Here is an 18,883-nt window from a genome sequence, read left to right as displayed (position 1 = left end):
GTACTTCTTTGTCAACACTCTTCTCTACGTCAAATGATAGACAGATGGGTCGTCCAATCGCCTGCCAAGTATTTGCCCTTTTCCAAACAGTTTCCCAGATGGTTCTGCGTAACAAACCATCTGTCGCGTCAGGTTAATCACACGTGCTATAAGATGAAAATTCATCTCCCAGTGCTGCCTACCTGTGTTAACCCTCTGCCAGCCCACAGTGAAGGGAGTTCTGGTCTGGATGAGGTAATTGGTGATGGGGCTGCCGTTGTCTCTGCCGGGGCTCCAGGTCAGCTGGGCCGTACTGTCTGTCACCTCCTCCACCGTCACGGAGTCTGGTGGGCTGGGGGGGCCTGGCTCAATCACAGGAAACAGACACTGTGAGGTACATGCAGAGGCACAGACGAAACTACACAGTGTTGATGTTAATGCATACTGGAATGAAAACTTGGAACAGTCTATGCGTCTGCATAAACGCATCCACCTAAACCATATTACTACTGCAGCTTGTTGTGCTTAGTTCAAAGCCTTTATTGTTTATTGTTCCTCTTGTGCAAAAGCACAAGAGGAACATCTCTGAAAAGCTTTGAGTTTGAGGTGAAATAATGCCCTTCACACAGAATGAAAAGTAAATTCAAGATTTATCCAACTTGTAAGCCTTCCCTTCCATGGTCCTCCTGGTACGTGATCGACGAAACAGCAGATGTAAGTAGACGCAGGGAGTCGAATTAAAAGGTAAAATATGAAAAAGGACCTCATAGCCCTGAAGAAAAACCAGAGTTTTATCATTTATTTTCATTATCCCACCAATTAGGCGGTGTGATGTTTTACTTTAGCCTCATCTACTGTTTCCTGTTCTAATGAACGTGTCAGCTCATCAGAAATAATAGACCACAAGAGAGCTGTGAGACAGACCGCAGAATAATAACACCCCCAGCTCTGCACCGGCTCTGAAGAGGTTTCCAATCTGAAGGAAAATATTCTAATTATTAATAAACAACAAACAATCAATGCGCTGGAAACACACACACAAAAAAACCTGATTTTGTATTTATGGTTCATGCGGTACGTACCTGCTACACTACATGTGTAAATAGACACATGCTGAACAAGGAGCTGCTGAGCTACGCTTTTTGTTTACAGAAGTCTTGAATGTGCTGCCCATATACATTTGGCCTTAAAGCCCTGGCTTTAGAGATATTGATCTTTGTAAAACTCATTAGCGGCTCTTGATAAAAAAAAAAAAGAAGAAAAAACCTTTAATACACTGGCCTCATTAATACATATTAATGGACCACACAATCAAGGATCAATTCCTTATCCTCTTAATTATATTTCATTGGCTGAGGGAGGCAAGAGGGTTCTGTGAGTGTCTTGAGGGTGTTCAAATAATCTGTTATTAATATGGACAGACTGTCTGAGCTTTTATTGTGAACCTGGCACAGAGCAAATTAATATCTGGCCGCACTATGTCTGTATACTTACAGACACAGTCTTATTATTTTGATCCGAACTGAATATTATCCAAATTTGTCAAATACGCAGTCACACACGTCAGACATGAATCTAAACAAGAGTATGTTATATAAGTGATGATAATGAAACACATGGTTGTACAGTGTTGTGTTGGCCAGTTGTGAGGTGCATTTCTCCACCCACCGTCTTCCAGGTTGACGACGATGATGCAACTGTCAAACAAGCACGAGTGCTCATCAAGTGGTTTGAATGCTAATAACCCCCATGTTATTCGTATAACGTGACCTTCTCTATAACCGGCACCACGCAGCGGAGTGTTTGTGAGACATCATGGAGTGGCATCCAAAACATTTTCCACTGCCGTTGTAAAAAAAAAAAACAAGAACCCAGATTGATCACTCAAGAGTCTTTGTGTCAGGAGCGATTATCATTGACCTTCAGTGCTGCAGAAGAGCGGCGCTTAACTGGAAACATTGGAAATAGCACCCAGCAGAATTACTGAGCTACTATCAGTAGTTAATATTACATGATTGCAATAATGTGTCTATGACCAATAACACTAATAGTTGCTGTTGCTGCGATCTTAAATCTCCTGCAATCACACTCAGCTGCAGCTGAAAGCATCACGCTGACGTAAGCACTTTCACAGTTAAATGAGTCCTGCATTATTCACACTGTTGCCATAACATTAAAATTGCAATGTTTTTGAGCACAAGTGAATGCAGCCATTGGATTCTGTTTAAATGTTTCCTCACCTGCCTCTCGCAGCATGTAGCAGTTTACAGTCATACAGACAGTTTTTGTTTCATTTGTCCAGGTTTTATAGCCAATCAATGTCAGAGATTTCTCCACCTCAAAAAAAAGAAACACAAAACGTGGGTGGATGGAAATTTTGTCGGTGGTTCTACCAGCTTTGAAAAATGACATTTTAAAATAATTCAACAGTAACATCGCTTTCCAGATTCACTGTCACCATTTCTTTGGATAATCCACACAAGACGGGACAGCTGGTAGGAAGTAGTTCAGATGAAAACAGCATGTTCTGTCAGTTATCCAGCCGGGGACAGAGACACTTTTTCTGAAAAGATGTGCCACTGTCAGTGGTGAAGAGTAACTGTGTCTTAGTACAATTTGTACTTTACTTAAATATTTCCAATTTATCCAATTGTTACTTCTATTTCACTACAGTTAAGAGGAAAATACATTCATCTGACAGTTACTTCACAAATAAAGACTTGATGTTACAAATATGAAGACATATCTAATAAAATACATCGTTAAAATTAAATTATAAAAGGTAAAATTATCCAATATTCTTTTACAAAAGGAAAGAAAATTTAAAAAAAAATCTAAATTTGTGTAGCAGAAGTTTGTTTGTTTTAACATTCTTTTCTGATCCATGAATGATTTCACAATCCTAATAATGACATATACAATAACGTTTCTCCTTACATTGTTTTAAGACTTTTTCTTAATCAAAGGAACTAAGTATTTCCTGGGCACAACCTGGAAAAATAAAACCGTAACTCTACAAGGGTAGATACTGAAGGTTGGTGAGAAGAGAGCTTGTATGTTGGGTGCTTGGTATAGTGCTGCACATTGTTTCAAAGTGTTAACCTGTGCCCTTTATGAGTCACGGGTATAAAGGTAAAGGAATGCCAACTGCTAGAACGGAAAACAATATACTAATCGACATGTGACCACTGTCCGTTGTTTAGAGCTCTGCAGTAGCGATCAAGCAAAGGATTACTTTCCCCTCCATGACTGGGTTTCTGTTCAGCTTCATGCTTTGCCGGCCAACATTTGAAGCCATTCGATCCAAGCAATGAGACATCCATGACAGCTGCCGTGAGCAGGGAGTGTAAATAATGCACAATCTGAGTCACAGACAAGTTTCTCTCCAGTCAATACTAGGGCAATCCATTTCCAGGGCCTTGATATTGCTGCTACTTGAGAAACAGGCTTATTTCCACTTAGTCCTCAGCCATTTGGAAAGGAGCACTTACCATTAATGCCATTTGCCTAGGAGATCTTCAACATGCCAAGCTGAATCACTGGTGGGTATCCTTACAAGACAAAGATATGGATCCAACCTTTTCAAATCCTGACACAGAAATCATCCCTCACCTCGTCTGACATTTAACATATTTGCGTAGTGTCAATTTGCTGGGTTATTTGGTGTATTGATCAAAGCCAGAAACATCCCTCCTCTCACTCTGCACATAAAGACGAAGCTGCCACTCCCTCAAACATATAGCAAAAGTTGTTCTATTTTGTTCTGCACGACGTAGCTCTCTACAACTGCGTCTCTCCGGAGCTATACATACTGCATGAGTGAGCAGCGACAGGCGTCTAAACATCCCACTGTCAAGTTCATTGCAGCAACACTGAAAATTGGACATGAAAAAGAGAGAGAGAAAAAAAAAAAAATCAAAGCCGATATTCCTATTATTTCCCACAGCCTTATCAACTTCTTCACTCCCTTGATGCAATATAAAAGACAAGCCAGCTTCCTCTATTTGATGTAATCAAGCGACTTCCACTAGAAATAAGCAAGAGATAAAAACTGTGGATTCTGATGATTTCCAGAAAGATTTTCATGAGGATACGGGCATTTCGGTCGCAGTGCAATCACCGGCTGAAACAAAAGCCATTTCAGTTTAAAAGCCTAAGTGAACATTATACGTCCCGAAAGTCAGCATTCCTTTTATTCTCAGTAAAGCATATCCATATTATGTCTCCGAGTACATCTCTAACACAGCTTTATTTGGTAACCCTTCCAGACTACAGACAAAAATTAATTCACTGTTGTTTTTGTGGTTAAATGTATCACCCACTATATAGTTAAGTCTGCATTTTTAAATTCTCCTATTTTAAAAGAGGAAGCTTCAACAACAACCCTGGCTGTAAGCCCTGTTTTAATTAGTGCCTGCAGAGCAGAAAGGAGGTTTCTTACCTTTCACAATCAATACGGCCACAGCTGACAGGCTCTCCACGTCCGTGTCCACCACACAGATATATTTGCCGGCATGGTAAAGCTGAATGTTCCTGATCATCAGATCTCCTGCTGTTCTCTACCGAGGAGAAAAGAAAGCTTTATGTAGCATGAAAGATAACAGACCTTGTGACAGCTTATTAAAGAATGTAGTGAAGCATACATAAGGTGCAGTAAATAGTGGTGCCAGAAACATTAGCTGGGACTTTGCAGAGGAAAATCAAGCCTGTTTTTAAAAAGATATTTTAAACACATCGCTTGACCCCCCCCCCCCTTGCAGTCAAAGCCGTAAAAGCAAAACAGTTCAAAAAAAAAAATTCTGAATAAGAATAAACCTTTGCGTCACAAGCAGCTGTTCGAGATGAGCTCAGATGAAAAGGAACAAGGCTAGAATTCACAAAAGCTGTATTCAGCAAATGGAGTCTTTGTGTCTAACAAGGCCTCTGCGATTTTACTTGAATTTTGCAGAGGTCACCACCATGACCTTCAAGACCTGTTGCAGGGAACTACACAAATATGCTATTACAACTGAGTTCAGACTGCGGTTTTTGCTTGATTGGAGAAGTTAAAAAAAAAAAAAAAAAAGGCCCTCTAGATTCTCATCTGAGAGGACACCCGTAAGCAGCAAATGGAAAATTAGTGGTGAAATTGTTCTCTTGGCATTGGCAGGGAAACGCGGCAGTAGAGCCAACGCGGTTTAATTATGGAAATTAAATTCCTTGAAGCAGCAAAGTTAAGTTGATAATCTCTTTGGACTGGGGACATTCTAGCATTTCTGGGGAAGGAGTCTCTTTTCAGATAAGAACATTGTCAGTCAAACACACACAGGAAGAATGGTTAATCTCAAAGGGTGTGAGGGTGTTCTGAAAGTGTTTTGTCATTTGGGGCTCTGCCATGCTTTCATTCCTTTAAAAGACACCTCTAATGATGTGTATCCCCTTTCTGTTACGAGGAGCAGTGCAGCAGGCTATGTCAAAGTGGGATTTTGAAAAGAATTCAAGACCAGCCCAAGTATTAGAAAATAGATTACAGAAGGCTGAGCTGGAGTAGGAGAAGTGTACTCAGACAGATGACAACCTGTCACAATGGCAGAGCAAATAACACATTACCTACATGATGATTTTTATGTAGGAGGTGTATTTTGACACAGCAGCCGCCATGTTTCCATTCAGAAAAGTACAATTGGAGGCTTAGAGGGACTGAATGATCTAATAGCACTTCCCTCCACAGATTCCCTCAGCTTATTATGCCTCCAAGGAGACTTTTTAGAATCGTGAAAAGGACGGTATCACACCAACTCCGGTGCACTAGCCACTGTAAATCTCTCCAAGAAATACCATGATGTCGAACCGCAAGCTGTCCTTTTGAACTATTGGCAGGGATGAAATGAAGCAAGATGGGAAGAAGTGCCAGCTGCCCATTTGCACGTTCTGAAGAAGAATGACGGCGGGTCACTCACCCCACCCACTAGCTCAAAGTGACCGTCTCCCTTGGCGATGAGCTGTCCGTTGAAGGCCCAGGAGAAAGAAACGTCAAGGACGGGATCGCTGGTGACCTGACACGGTAACACGATGCTCTCGCCCACAATGATCTCCATGTCCACTGGCCCCTGGATGATTCTGGTTGGATCTGAAAAAAAAAAAAAAAAAAACAAAGTGTGAGAAGGAGTCATTTCTGACAGAGCGGCTGCCAGAGTCACGGAGAGCAGCAGCAGTCCTTTCCTGATTTTTCTGAAATAGAAGCACAAAAGTGACACGACACTTGCTGGAACACAAGAACATGTTCTGTAATGCACTAAGTTAAAGGCAGTGCTGGTGTTATCTGTATAAAGGAAGGTCTCATGAAAGTCTTAGTGGAATAATGTGATAACATACAGCCTGCCACCACTAATATGGCCTAATACTCCAGGCTGACACAGCTAGAATAATCTTATGAAATCCTGATAGCAATTACAATACACTGTGGATCAGATAAAACTTCATGTAATGGGCTCCTCCGTGCATCCAGAACAAAAAAGAGGGGCGCTGCTTCAAAGCCTACTATAGCAATCATTTGACTAAGTCTGCTGTGCTTCAAAACGCAAGATAATGAATCTGCTGGAATCAAATAAAGAAGAAGGATTTGTGCTCTCACTTCTTACCTTATATTGACTGTCAAGGAGTAGAAATTGACATGTAAAAAGCGATCTTAAGCTGTTAATAAACTGTGTCTGGGTCAGGGCTTTGTGTCGCCGACTGCATCACGACCTCGAAAAATACTCCAGTAATTTAAGAAAATAAAAAACGGTGTGTAGCGGATATAGCGGGAAACAATGGCACTAAACACATTAATAAAACCTACAGTATAAGAATCCCGGAGAACACTCAACGATCACTCCACTAGAAAACACGCAGCTCGATACAATAACAGCATCTGTAACACCTCCTCACTAATGCTTTCATTGCTTCCACTCAGAGCACTTTCATTTGTTGCAGTAAATTGGTTGTTTCAACTGCTTTGAGGAAAACAATGATCGAGTATTTTCTCAAACACTTTCCAAGTGCATTATTGCAGCTGCTGCAAAATGCAGCCGGACAAAACAACTCAATATAAAGCGAACCTGAAAGACAAGAGTTTGTTGTTTCACACGGCAGGGGAGCTTTGGTCACACAAGACACACCCTCAAATAAATAAATCAACAAAAATGACATTAGAAATGTCATCTGAAAGCATTTAATGTTGTTACTTAATTATCCAAAAACTCCATTTTTGACACACTTATCAGAGTGAAACATAAACTCTGTTTATGTTTTCTAGCCCCCAGTTATTGACTCAAGTCCTCGCGGCACAGCAGCTCTCTCTGGTGTTATTCCATACTGAGCGATAAATTCGGCTTACTAAGTGGGACAAACAAACATTCTGCTGTTTAATAGTGGAGCTTACCGGTAACAAGGAGCCTTCCTGTTGTACTCGACATGCCAAATCTATTCCTAGCGAAGCACGTGTAGCTGCCTGCGTCGGACTTGCTCACGTTGGCGAGCCTCAGCGTTCCGTCTGGGGAAAGTGTGATCCTATAGGAGTGTACAAACAAAGACAGCAGTTCACAATCCAGCGTCTAAAAACAAAGAATCACTTTCTCATTAGCGAGACTCTGATTCTGGAATTGTCTTCACGTGAGCGTCCTGCATGATCATGGAAATCTAGCAGTTAAGCAACGTGTGCGTGTGCGGTGAATATTGATCTATTAGACCAAATGAAGCCTGAAAAGAGCTCAGTTGGGATAAACAATGCACCTGCTCTGATATCATCTCCACAAAAAAAAAAATGCTGATTTGTTTATGTGCGTTCACTAACATCAGTATTTTGAGCAGCCATCAGTTTTTTTGCAACTCCCAGGACACCTGCAGCTGCTTTTTAGTTCAGTCATTACCTGTCATTGGTGTGGACAGGCAGGTTTCCTTTCTTCCATAAAATGCTGGCGATGGGATAGGCCTGGGGTTTACACTCCAAAGTCACTGTAGTTCCTGCCTTGGCTTTGAGCAAAGCTCTGAGGACGTTCCCTGTGAAGTCTGGAGGAGAGGCTGATGGGAAACAGTAAACTGACTTTAGTACAAGACTGCAGCAAATCTCACAGGGCGAGCTTCAGTTTGATCTGGGAGAATCAAATCGTAAAGTAATGGAGACAGACATTTTAAACATCTGCAATGGGAATTAAATAGATATAAAAATCAAATCGCTGGTGTGAAAATTTCTACTCCATTTTCTATCTATTAAATGGATTAAATAATATAACTTTTAATTGGTTTTACTGTAAAAGACTATGTTTATTGTTCAACTGGGAATTCTACCTCTATCTATCAGCCCATCCTCACCATAACATCAAGGTAAATCATGATATCATGAAGGGAAAAATATTTTTTAAATGCGTTTGACCCCACAAAACCATTCTCGCTGACCCCATTATCTGTTAATCCAGACAACCTTTAAGAATGACAGTAAGATGACCTTTAAGAGTCTTTGGCAACAATGATTTGAGGACTTAAGGGAGAGATAAATGCCATCCTACCTAAAACCATTAGTTCAGCAGCAAAATATATGACGCCGTGTTTATTCTCAGCCACGCATTGGTACATGCCGGCATCAGATAGTGTCAGCGCTGACACCGACAGGACTCCATCCTCCACATGGACCCTGTCCTGTGAAAAAAAGGATGAAAGAAAGCAATTATTGCTTAAGGGTAGCTTTTGCTTTACTCAGCGTGCTTTGGCAGAGCTCAATAAGCATTGGATTGGGTTAGAGGCATTGTCAATAGGCATAGATCAAATCAGGATTATGTTGCAGCGAATGAAACAGTCAGAGCACAAAACGCATTTTTTGTTTTCCAAATACAGCCGTGCTGGCTCTCACCATCATGTTAACTAGTCTTTATAGTTTTCTGTTTGTGTCTGAGTGGCTAAACTAAGGCTCCTGATGCATGATAGATTTTGTTTGAGGTGTAAAATGTAAAGATTTTTGAAAACTTTATATTTTAGGTTTTTGAAGCCGTATATAATCCCGTAAATCCATCCAGATATAGATATAAACACATCATAAAGGATTAAGGTCTCACATTCATTCTCAATATCATTTTAATTTAAGTATATACATCTACATAACTGTATTCTTGCCATAAGCCATATATTGTATATCTGAAACCGAAACCACAATACTATCCTTTTAATGGCAAGAATGTTAATCACGTTCTGAACCTTTCAACAGAGAACATATTATTAAAATCAAATTAAAGAATGACATTTAAAAATGTCTTTTTTAATAATAAAATCAGACAGGTTATATTTGCATTCTAATTTAAAAGAAGTATGTCTCGCTCTGAGCATTATTACGCTGCTGCTGAGAAAATAAATCTCCGCAGCAAGTTACAGTCAGCCAGGTTTAAAATACACACCACTACATGTGTTTGCGGTGGTCCTGAGTAAGGTGCGCTGCCATATACAGTGTATTCCACAGTAGATTAAGCCCATTGTCCATAAATCTGGAGGAGCTTAAACATGCACCATGAATAATGAAAAGCAACCACTGACTTCATTCAGATGAAATGGAGCAATCTCCTGGGGACTACACTGATCCACTCTCTAAAACTGTGTAATCTGCCAAGGTGGAGCAGAATGAGAGACAGTTACATCCATGTCTCATCACTGGCGCACCTCGGCAAGATGTTTACACTCTCTCCTCATCTCACTCTGAATTGCACTTGGAAAAAACAGCAATGTGTCTGACGCCAGGCTCGCTAAAAATGAAAGGATGAACCCGAAGCTGAAGATTTAGTCTTTAAAATGAAACATTGGTAGGTGGCGGAAGACAGGCAGTAATTTACCTCTGAGAGGAGCGGCTGGCCGTTCTTCAGCCACGTGTAGGAGGGTTTGGGCTTGCCATTGGCTCGACACTCCCAGTACAGCCTCTCCTCTATGGCCAGGGCCGTGTCCTTCATGGTCTGGATCCACTGAGGCTTGGCTGAGGACACAGAAATATCCTCCAGTGAAATATCTGACACGAACCAGGAGGGCAGATTTTTCAGGGGAGCATAATTATCTCATTAAATTTTGACAGCTCAAATCAGTGAAAATCAGAAAGCGTTAGACGGATGTGTTCGTCTTTAAAGAAAGAGTGAATGTAGGGTATCGCTCATTTTCATCACTGAAATGTGTCAGCAGCCTCCGGTTACTACAGATTAGCACAAAACACTGCACCACACAGCAGCAGGAATCTCTCATGGTGGCGGTGAACGAAGTGCACCCCCGACGTCACCGCTGACCCCAACCTGTCACCTTCATTCTCCCGTGTATAAATAAACATCACCCCTGTCAATTTCCCATCAGGCAACACATCTCCTTCTATCTTTACCTCTTGCACGTTGACAGCTTTTTCGGGAATTTTTAGGGCTGGAGAGTCGTGCTCATAATAAACGCAGCTCACTTCGCAGGAACTCAACATACCATCAGGTTCAATTTCACAAGTGTCATTTTCCCTCTCTCACAGATTCACAGAAAACACAGCAGCTGAAACCAGCCAAGAGCCCAAAATGTGATAACCGCAGGAAAATTAAAACCCACACAGCTTATTACACGGGAAGAAGGTAATGACATTTTCCGGGCTATGTATATACTGTAACACGTAGCTGAATTATCAAATTACCTAATTACGATTCTTAACCTTACACTGAGCAATTCTTAATGTCACAGCAGAAGCATGAGATCCAGAAGAGGAGGGATGGAACTTTTTGTCCAATGCAAATATTTTACACAATTATTAATCATTTTCACAATCTGTAATTCTTTTGTGTCGTCGTTAGAAACAAAAGTACCATAGAAGGCCAGTCGCCCGGCGGCTGTGTTCTTCCCCATCTTGTTCTCAGCCACGCACTCGTACCCTCCCGTGTCGTCCTGCTGGAAGCTGGGGAGCTCCAGCACGGCTTTCGAGTACTTCATTTTGACTTTGCTGGGGAAGGGAACGCCGTTAGCTCTCTTCCAGGTGATCTCTGGGACCGGGCTGGAACAGACAGAGCGGGTAAACCCGAGAAGCTGAGATTCTGATACAAGCCGCTTTGAACTTCTAACATTGTCGCACAGGTTGCAGGTGTCTGTTATAATCCTGCAATAAAGTGTCTGATGGAGCTTGAAGCCAATTCACTGTATTTTTTTTTTTTTGCAGATGAATGGTTCGGAGTTAACCCAATCCAACAACAAAAAGAGCCGTCTCACATGGCTTTCAGACCAATCATCGCTCGGTGCCACACTCTAAGAAATATAATTGCCACAGTAACTTTACTATATAGAAATCCGGGGGTTCCTTGTCTGGAATGAAAGACAGCAGAAGATTAAAAACATGCTTCAAGGAATCCAGCTTACTTCCCAAGGGCGAAACACTCCAGCGTAACTGTTGATCCTTTTGCGGCGGGTACATTGTCTGGGAAATTAACTTCTATTTTCGGCTCGTATTCACCCATCACTCCTATGTAGAGTAAGCACAAGTACTTGCTCAGTCTTCCATTATGCATGACTTACAAGCAATATGGCTTGCATTATGGACCAAACAGTAACACTGTAAAACTAACAGAGGAGAAATAAAAGACACATGAGCAAACATTCTCTCGTGGGTAAACTCAAAGCAGTACATCACTTAAGTGTGCAGCCACCAGAGTGTAGTGAAATACCAGCAAGGAATTATTTAAATCTCTTCTTGGTGGAATAGACGGACTATATGTGAAATCTTGTTGTTGTTTTTTTTTTTTTTTTTTCCTATCTATCTGGCTGTTTATCTATTATATCAAAGCTTGAGTGGGCATTTCCCAACCTCTGCTGTTTCATTGTATATATCAGTATTCAGGGAAGACGGGATCAGAAAGTGATGCGATGGGATCTAAATTTATGCAGCTACATGTACAGTACACTGAGTGGGAACTAACTGGTTGAGCCACCAGAACACTCAATGTAATGGTCCAGTGACGTATGGCTTATGTTTAATTCATTCCATGGGCAATCTTTATTCACTCTTTCTATGAAAGGATAACAGAGAATAGAACAACAGGCTCGCTGAGAATTCATGTGAAAGCACAGGGAAAGCTTTTAAAGGGAATGCGAATTATAAGAAAGCTAAGTCAGCAAAGAAGAGATTTGGGTGCTTTGTTTGCTGGCCTACATTGAGGGGCAACTATTTACTTACAGGCATTAGCACTCGATGACTCAACTACAGTGAGGCACGACAGGACAAAGAGCACTCATGCTAGTATGATGATTAAAGCCGCCTTAAAAGGAAAGGTCTTCAATACACGACTGAAAGGCATACTTGTCACATCATAGCCAGAAGCTGCGTCTTACCATCTGTCCTGAGGATCAAAGACGTAGGTGAGCTGTGAACTTTGCCCTTTGTGATGCTGTTCATCACCACACAAGTGTAGTTACCCACATCGGAGGGCTCCACCTTGGCGATGTAAAGGTTTCCCGTCTGCTGGGAGACGAAACGCCGATTGTCTTGCTGAACAAAGTACGGGTACTCATTGAAGACCCATGCGTAAGTAAGGTCTGGAAGACAAAAGGAGGACGCAGAGAAGCAGATCACTGATACAATATGATATTATAGGCGATAGAGAGAATTCAAGCGATTACAAAAAAGGCTAAGATTGCGCTTTCGTCTTGTCAAAACACCTCACTAGAACTTTAAACAAGAGAGGTGTTGGAGGTTAAGATGAAGGCCGGAGAGTTTACCTCCTGAGGAAGTAGGCGTTCCACAAAGTAACACCACTCCTTGTCCCTCTCGGACTGACACCGCGCTTCTGGTGTGGACTTTGAAATGATCTAAGTCTGGGGGAAGAGAAAAAAAAAAATGAAAAGAGTGATCACCGCAGGATCTCACATATCAAGAGTGGAACAGAGCTGAGTAAAAGCTTTCAGCAAGACTCTGACACAAGCCTATAAGGAAACTGTCATGGGAATCGCACATCTACAATCTCCGAGCGAGAGACAGGGTGAGACCGGGTGAGACAGAGGAGAGCTTTGTTTCAAGGGCTTTTGTAAAATACTGGACCAAAAGACGGATCGGAAACTTCAACCCGGGATGTAAATGAGACATTAGATGTGAATGTAAATGACATGGGAAGATGACGATGACTCCTGTGACACGTCTCTGTGAAGTTCACAGATGACATGATGCAAACATAGGGTGACACAGATACTCTCATATTAAATGGCCAAACTGACAGTTTACTTTGCAGCTCGCAAATAAAGCAGTGCGAAGCGACTGCTCTGTCTCTGTTGTGTACCATATTAATTTTACATTACTTACAATAAAATCAAATGTTTTGGGTCCTAACTTAAGCTGTTGTCAATTAAAAAAAAAAGGAGGCCATCGCTTATTATGATCCAATAACATCACATCCGTATAATGCTGAGACAGAACAAACGAAAAACTAAATGAACTACATTTCTTGCTAACACTGATATACGTTTGGTGGAAACTTGTGGTTTCCAGTGCACGTTAATCGTGACAGGATACATGATATATATACATATTTTCCACTTGCTCACAAGCCTATCGAGCCTCGCAGGTTATCTCCCTGTTACTCAGTGTAATTCACAGACTCTTCTGCAATCATTGCGCATTGGGGACTTTCTTCATTTGTAGATGAAAATATCTCAAACTCTTATCAGCCCGGTCTGTAGATTACCCAGTGTAACCAGGGCATTATTCCTGCAGAGACTTATTGTTGTTGAGTTTTTTTTTTTTTTTTTTATATCATTTGTCAGTATTTTTGAGCACCACAAATCTCAGCATCTTAAAAGCTTGTCCATCAAAACCAAATATACCTGCATTGGTACATCAAGTAAAGGTGTGAAAAGATGTTTTGTTGTTATCTGCATGAAAAGAGCCCTTAATGAATGGCACAGAAATAGTAAGTATTTAGCTCTTTATTCATATGAGGTGTTTACTGGTTTCACTACCAGAGATGTGTGATGTGAAAAAAAAATCACAGTTTATATACAGAATAACTTACAGTTTTTTTGTGGCAATGCAGTTTTAATAAATGCACAGTAGCTTTTATTCATTTGCATTACTCTTATTATCTTTTTCATTGCAGCGTCGGCATATTATGTTCCAGTCAAAGTAAATGTTTGCTCAGGCATCAGCCCTTATTAAGTTATTCTTCAAACACTGCTTACACAATTTGGCTGAGTACTTTACCCGAGAGTACACCCTGAGAAACACCAGTGACTTCTGATGGAGCTAAGCAACACAAGGTGAAGCAGTCAGTCTCAGGTTGCATGTATGACCGAAAGTAAACAACAACTGCTCCCATGTTACTTTAACATTTAATGTAGCTTCACACCAATGTTTCAGCACCCTGATAAATATTGCAAATATCACCCAGTGGGTTTTACTGCGCGTCTGCATTATTTGCTAAGTGCACTTAAACTTTCATGCCATTTCTTAAGAAAAAAAAGTGACAAACTCTGACTGTAACTTACAGGCGAACTGCAGACTTGCTCTCCTGCTGAGGATAGCTCCTACAGTGTTGTAGGCCATACACTGGTACAGCCCTACATCCTGCTGGCGGTCCAGACTGCTTATAATGAGGTTGCCCCCAGACAGACGCCGCCGGCGATCCAGGCCCAGATTTATGTGAGTCCCATTCAATGACCATCTGTGAGGGCAAAGACACCATCAGTCCATGGCAATACGCAGCCTCCAGTTCTTTCTACCCACCAAGGTGGTCTGACAGGAGGTGAGTGGAGAACACGATTCACTGTAGTAACTCACTTGAAGTTAGAGAGATATAATGTGTATCTGTGCTGGTTTTGAGGAAACCACAGTGAAAGTATCAAAGCGCTCAGTCCACAGAGAAATGCACACCTGTATTCAGAAGCTGAACCTTAAAACCAGCCATCAGGACTTCTGTAACTTTGTGATGTCACAACAAAGCAGTCACTGCTCACAGCCATGCCCCAAGCGCCGCCCACCTGGACCCACTATTCAACCTTGCAGGATTTGGTTTCTTTGAGTGTTTCTTTTGAGTGTTGAGGATGCTCTCTGCCTCTCTTCTGATTGGCTCACCAACTTGTTGTTACTAAAGTCTGAGAAAGGAGATGTAAAACTACATTGAGATGGTTTTTGATTCTTAAAAACACAAATATATCTTCTTATGGATCAACACTTCAAATAAAACACGGGGAAAGTGTAAAATATGGACCTTTAAGTCAAACAGGGTAACTTGATTTCTTATGATTTCCCTCATAAATGTATGTCCGTTGTACATTTTTATCAACTGTCATATTCATGAAATGCAAGCTATTGGTAATTTTATGCTTCTACCTTTCACACTTCTGCATATTTTTCATCCCTATATTCTAATAATCCCCTAGTCCATAATGCTGCAATGTCTACGCCATTTGTTTAATTTGCACGTTCTAGTCTTATTGGTCCTTCTATAACCCTTAAAATGCAAATCTCTTCTTTATATTGTATTTTTCTGTTTTTATTATACTTTTCTTTATTTTACTCTAACTCTATTTGCTGCAGCAGCTATCCCATTTTCCCCACAGGGATCATTAAAGTTTAATCTTAGAGTATCATACACAAAGCTGTCCTCTGCTATTTAAGGGAAGCAGAAGATAAAGGTTTTAGGAGCCATCCCAGATATTATCATCAGTCTAACCATAATCACCTCTTCTCTGTCACATTATATTTTCATAATGTGACATTATTCCACCTTTGACTTCTCATTAGGACAAAACATTAGCACTTGGCAAGAGGTAACAGTGGGCTGATGTAACAAAGGATGCCTTTTACACTCCTTTTCACCTTCTATTACATCCTTCCCACACTTAGCAGGCGTGGGAATTTAAAAGAAGAAATAATACTTTGCACAGCAGGTTCAGATTGCGCTATCAAATAAATGAAGCACCTAAAAGAACTCTTGAAAACATGAGGTTAATTCATTGATTAAAACAAGTCCCATTATTCAGCGAGAAAAGACTTTCATTCTCTGCCACCGCAACACTCCATCTCTTTTTAAATGCTATTCAAAAATGGAGCATTGATGGGTTCAAGGACAGAGCACTTTTCAAGAATGTTTCATCATTTTTCTCAAAGCATAAAAAAAATAACATTTTCTTTCCTTCAGCCACATTCTTCTTCTATTCTGCTTTCCTTAAGTGGAAATGAAAGACGTGGAGCCCATAATGGCCAACCCTCCAAAGGCTTTCAAGTCTAACCTTCAAAATAATTTCTTAAAGAACATATCCAAACCATTGACTGTTAGTGAGTGCCTGCTGCTGCATTCTAGACAATTATACATGATAGCTGTGTCACTGCATGCATTGAGATAAATCGCTCTACTTCTTCAGGCAATAAAGTTTGAAAGACTCTCTGTATGATGAATATCTAACCGGCTGGATGTGTTAGTGATACATGTTAAGGTGCCTGTGTACATTCGCATACATTCAGCTCTTTATCCACCATCTTCACCTCTGCCTCTGCTGTTCAGTGGTGCGATGATTGAATAGCAACTACGAAAATTGAATTACTTTTCACGAGGCTCATTTTGTGAACACATGTTGTCCGACCGTCTAACCAACAGAGAAACTCTAGTATTCCAGATGATCCTGCAGTCCAAAGCTCAGGTCAAGTAAAGGTTAGATAAGTCACCTTTAGATTTGGAAAAAAAAAAAAAAACTCACACTGCATCACTTTTCTGGCCCGCTGTGAGGAAGATGCTTTTCCATATGAGATGTGGTTTTTTTTCTCCCATGAGTTATTATGCTGCTACAGTGTGTGTACTATGAAAGTCTCATATCTCTGTGAGTGACAGGACTGGCAGAGGAAAAGGAAAAGGGGAAAAAAGAGAAGAAGGGGGTGGGAGCAGTGTGAGCCCATTTACACTTCAAGAGAGGAGCCAGAGAGGTGCTGAGGGCATGCAGAGCCTAGCACAGCCAGTTTGACAAGACACCACATTAAACATGCTCATCTCACCTTTAATCAGTACATGGAAATACCTGGTCTTAGGCGGGGAATGTGAAAAGCCTGAAATAATGAGTGTAAGTACTCCCCACCACTATCATTCAGCTCATCTGTGTCGTCTCTGCGGCAGTAATTCCACCGTTGAACGCCAAAGACGCTTGTAATCAATGCCTGTTGGTGCCAACCGGTGTCTAGCAACCTGCATTGGTCTCGTGGCATTTTAATTCTAAAGAGGAGACGATCATTAAGATGCTGCACGTGTGTCACTAAGATACCATCTATCTGACGAGACAAGAGGCAGATTGGCAGCGTGTTAGTCAATATGAATTAGTAAAGCCATACTGACACCGCTGCTTAGAGTCTCTGTATGCATTTCATTCTAATTTGGAGAAAATGAATGAGAGAGAAAGCTACTCCACATGAAAAATAAAATCTTGGAATAGCAAATCTTTTTTTTTTTTTAACAGTACTGTAAATGACCAAAATGGGCTTTGCATGAGTGGGAAGCTGTGAGGCCGACAGCAATATGAAGAATATATATATTTTTTTCTATGTATATTTTGGTTATGCAAGATTTACACCAAAGAATGTCCACATTTTTTTTTTTTTTTTTTTAAAGCAGATCATTTTAAACTGCTTTTCATACAGATTTTATGTCCCAGTGCATCCAAAAGTTACATTTCCTGCACTGATCACAGTACATTAAACAAGGTATTCTTGTGATATTAACAGCTCCGCAAATGCTATCAGTGATGAAAGAGAGGCGAAAAATAGAAAGAAGGCGCCATTGAGCTGCTGATTATGTGGCTCTAAGTTCATTCGAAGAACAGCAATAAGATGGTGTTGCATGTGTTATTATTATTATCCAGTTTTCAGACAGATTTTGAGATTATCAATTTGTAAACCACATCTTCACTTGTTTCATTCAAATATTAACCAAAATAAAAAGTCACACTGTTATCTACATGCTTCATTTTTGAAGTACCTGTACTGTGGAGGTGGTGTCCCCTTAGCGTCACAGGTCAGAGTAGCTTCTTCCTCTATGGAGTCGACAGGAATGAACAAGTCACCTGGCTCCATCCTCCATCTTGGACCATGATATGATCCACTGTCCAGACAGTCTGTGAGAGAAACAGTAGCAGCCTGAGCGTAAAGACGGAGAAAAGGTGCCACTTTTGACAGATTCAAGCCTCCGGAATTCCCTGTTCCCCTGGAGGAAACAGGACATTAAGGGCCTAACAGGCAGACACGTTTTAAAAATGGCAGGCAGGACATTACGTTTTGAATTTATCTTATGGTGCTGCAAAGCGCAAGTTCCTCCAAATGAATGAAATCAACAGCTGAACCATGGCACCATTTCTGTCACTGCAAAAGTGGAAACTTTGCTTTTCCACTAATTAAAACCAATTTCATGTGACAGAGGAGAAAAAAAAAAATATGATTTGTTAATTATTCCTTTGCTAAACTGTTGCACACTGTATGCTAAATAATTTTTAATTTGTTGTGCATTTAGAGGATCAGTTTTTCATTATGATGAAAATTATTAACAAATGTATTTTTCTAAGTAACAGAAGCGATAGTCTGTGTTTTGTGCTGTGTTGTTTCTCCATCAGGTTGCAACCACAGGGGAGTGAGGGGGAAGACTGAGAGTATTGTGTGTGTGTTGTGAATTGAAGTCAATACTGAGGAGTGTTCCTTTAAACCCGGGCCATCCTATCATCCCTGACACTGACATAATTTTCTGCTCTTCAGCTACCATCCTGCAAGTGTAAATGTCCAAACGTGAAAGAATCATTACTCATATAAAAAGGTGGTTTACCTGCCAGACGGTCGATGATTGATAATAGTAGAAGCTGTTTCCATAGCAACGTCATCTTTGGCAGCCAAGGGCAAATGAGACTTTCATCCAATAAGCTTTGAAATGGCACTCGTGTT

At 40.8% G+C, this 18,883-nt stretch overlaps 1 protein-coding gene across 1 annotated transcript in view; it reads right to left on the bottom strand.

Annotated features, from left to right (window-relative positions):
- cntn3a.2 (contactin 3a, tandem duplicate 2) overlaps positions 1–18,883 on the bottom strand; it is a 34,569-nt gene that overhangs the window by 12,409 nt on the left and 3,277 nt on the right. The window contains exons 2-15 of the mRNA XM_056385437.1: positions 18,768–18,883; positions 17,934–18,069; positions 14,458–14,633; positions 12,700–12,795; positions 12,313–12,516; positions 11,344–11,446; positions 10,800–10,984; positions 9,813–9,949; positions 8,505–8,634; positions 7,869–8,019; positions 7,382–7,509; positions 5,919–6,088; positions 4,421–4,538; positions 183–341 (exon numbers count right to left, since the gene is read on the bottom strand). The exon at positions 18,768–18,883 is cut by the window's right edge and continues 22 nt beyond it. Coding sequence (XP_056241412.1) covers positions 183–341; positions 4,421–4,538; positions 5,919–6,088; positions 7,382–7,509; positions 7,869–8,019; positions 8,505–8,634; positions 9,813–9,949; positions 10,800–10,984; positions 11,344–11,446; positions 12,313–12,516; positions 12,700–12,795; positions 14,458–14,633; positions 17,934–18,069; positions 18,768–18,822 — 1,948 coding nt within the window. The 5' untranslated portion in view covers positions 18,823–18,883. The remainder of the gene's footprint in view (positions 1–182; positions 342–4,420; positions 4,539–5,918; positions 6,089–7,381; positions 7,510–7,868; positions 8,020–8,504; positions 8,635–9,812; positions 9,950–10,799; positions 10,985–11,343; positions 11,447–12,312; positions 12,517–12,699; positions 12,796–14,457; positions 14,634–17,933; positions 18,070–18,767) is intronic.

The sequence above is a fragment of the Seriola aureovittata genome, chromosome 9 (assembly GCF_021018895.1).
Source record: "Seriola aureovittata isolate HTS-2021-v1 ecotype China chromosome 9, ASM2101889v1, whole genome shotgun sequence".
NCBI classification, from domain to species: Eukaryota; Metazoa; Chordata; class Actinopteri; order Carangiformes; family Carangidae; genus Seriola; species Seriola aureovittata.
This window is presented reverse-complemented; position numbering and strand designations above follow the sequence as displayed.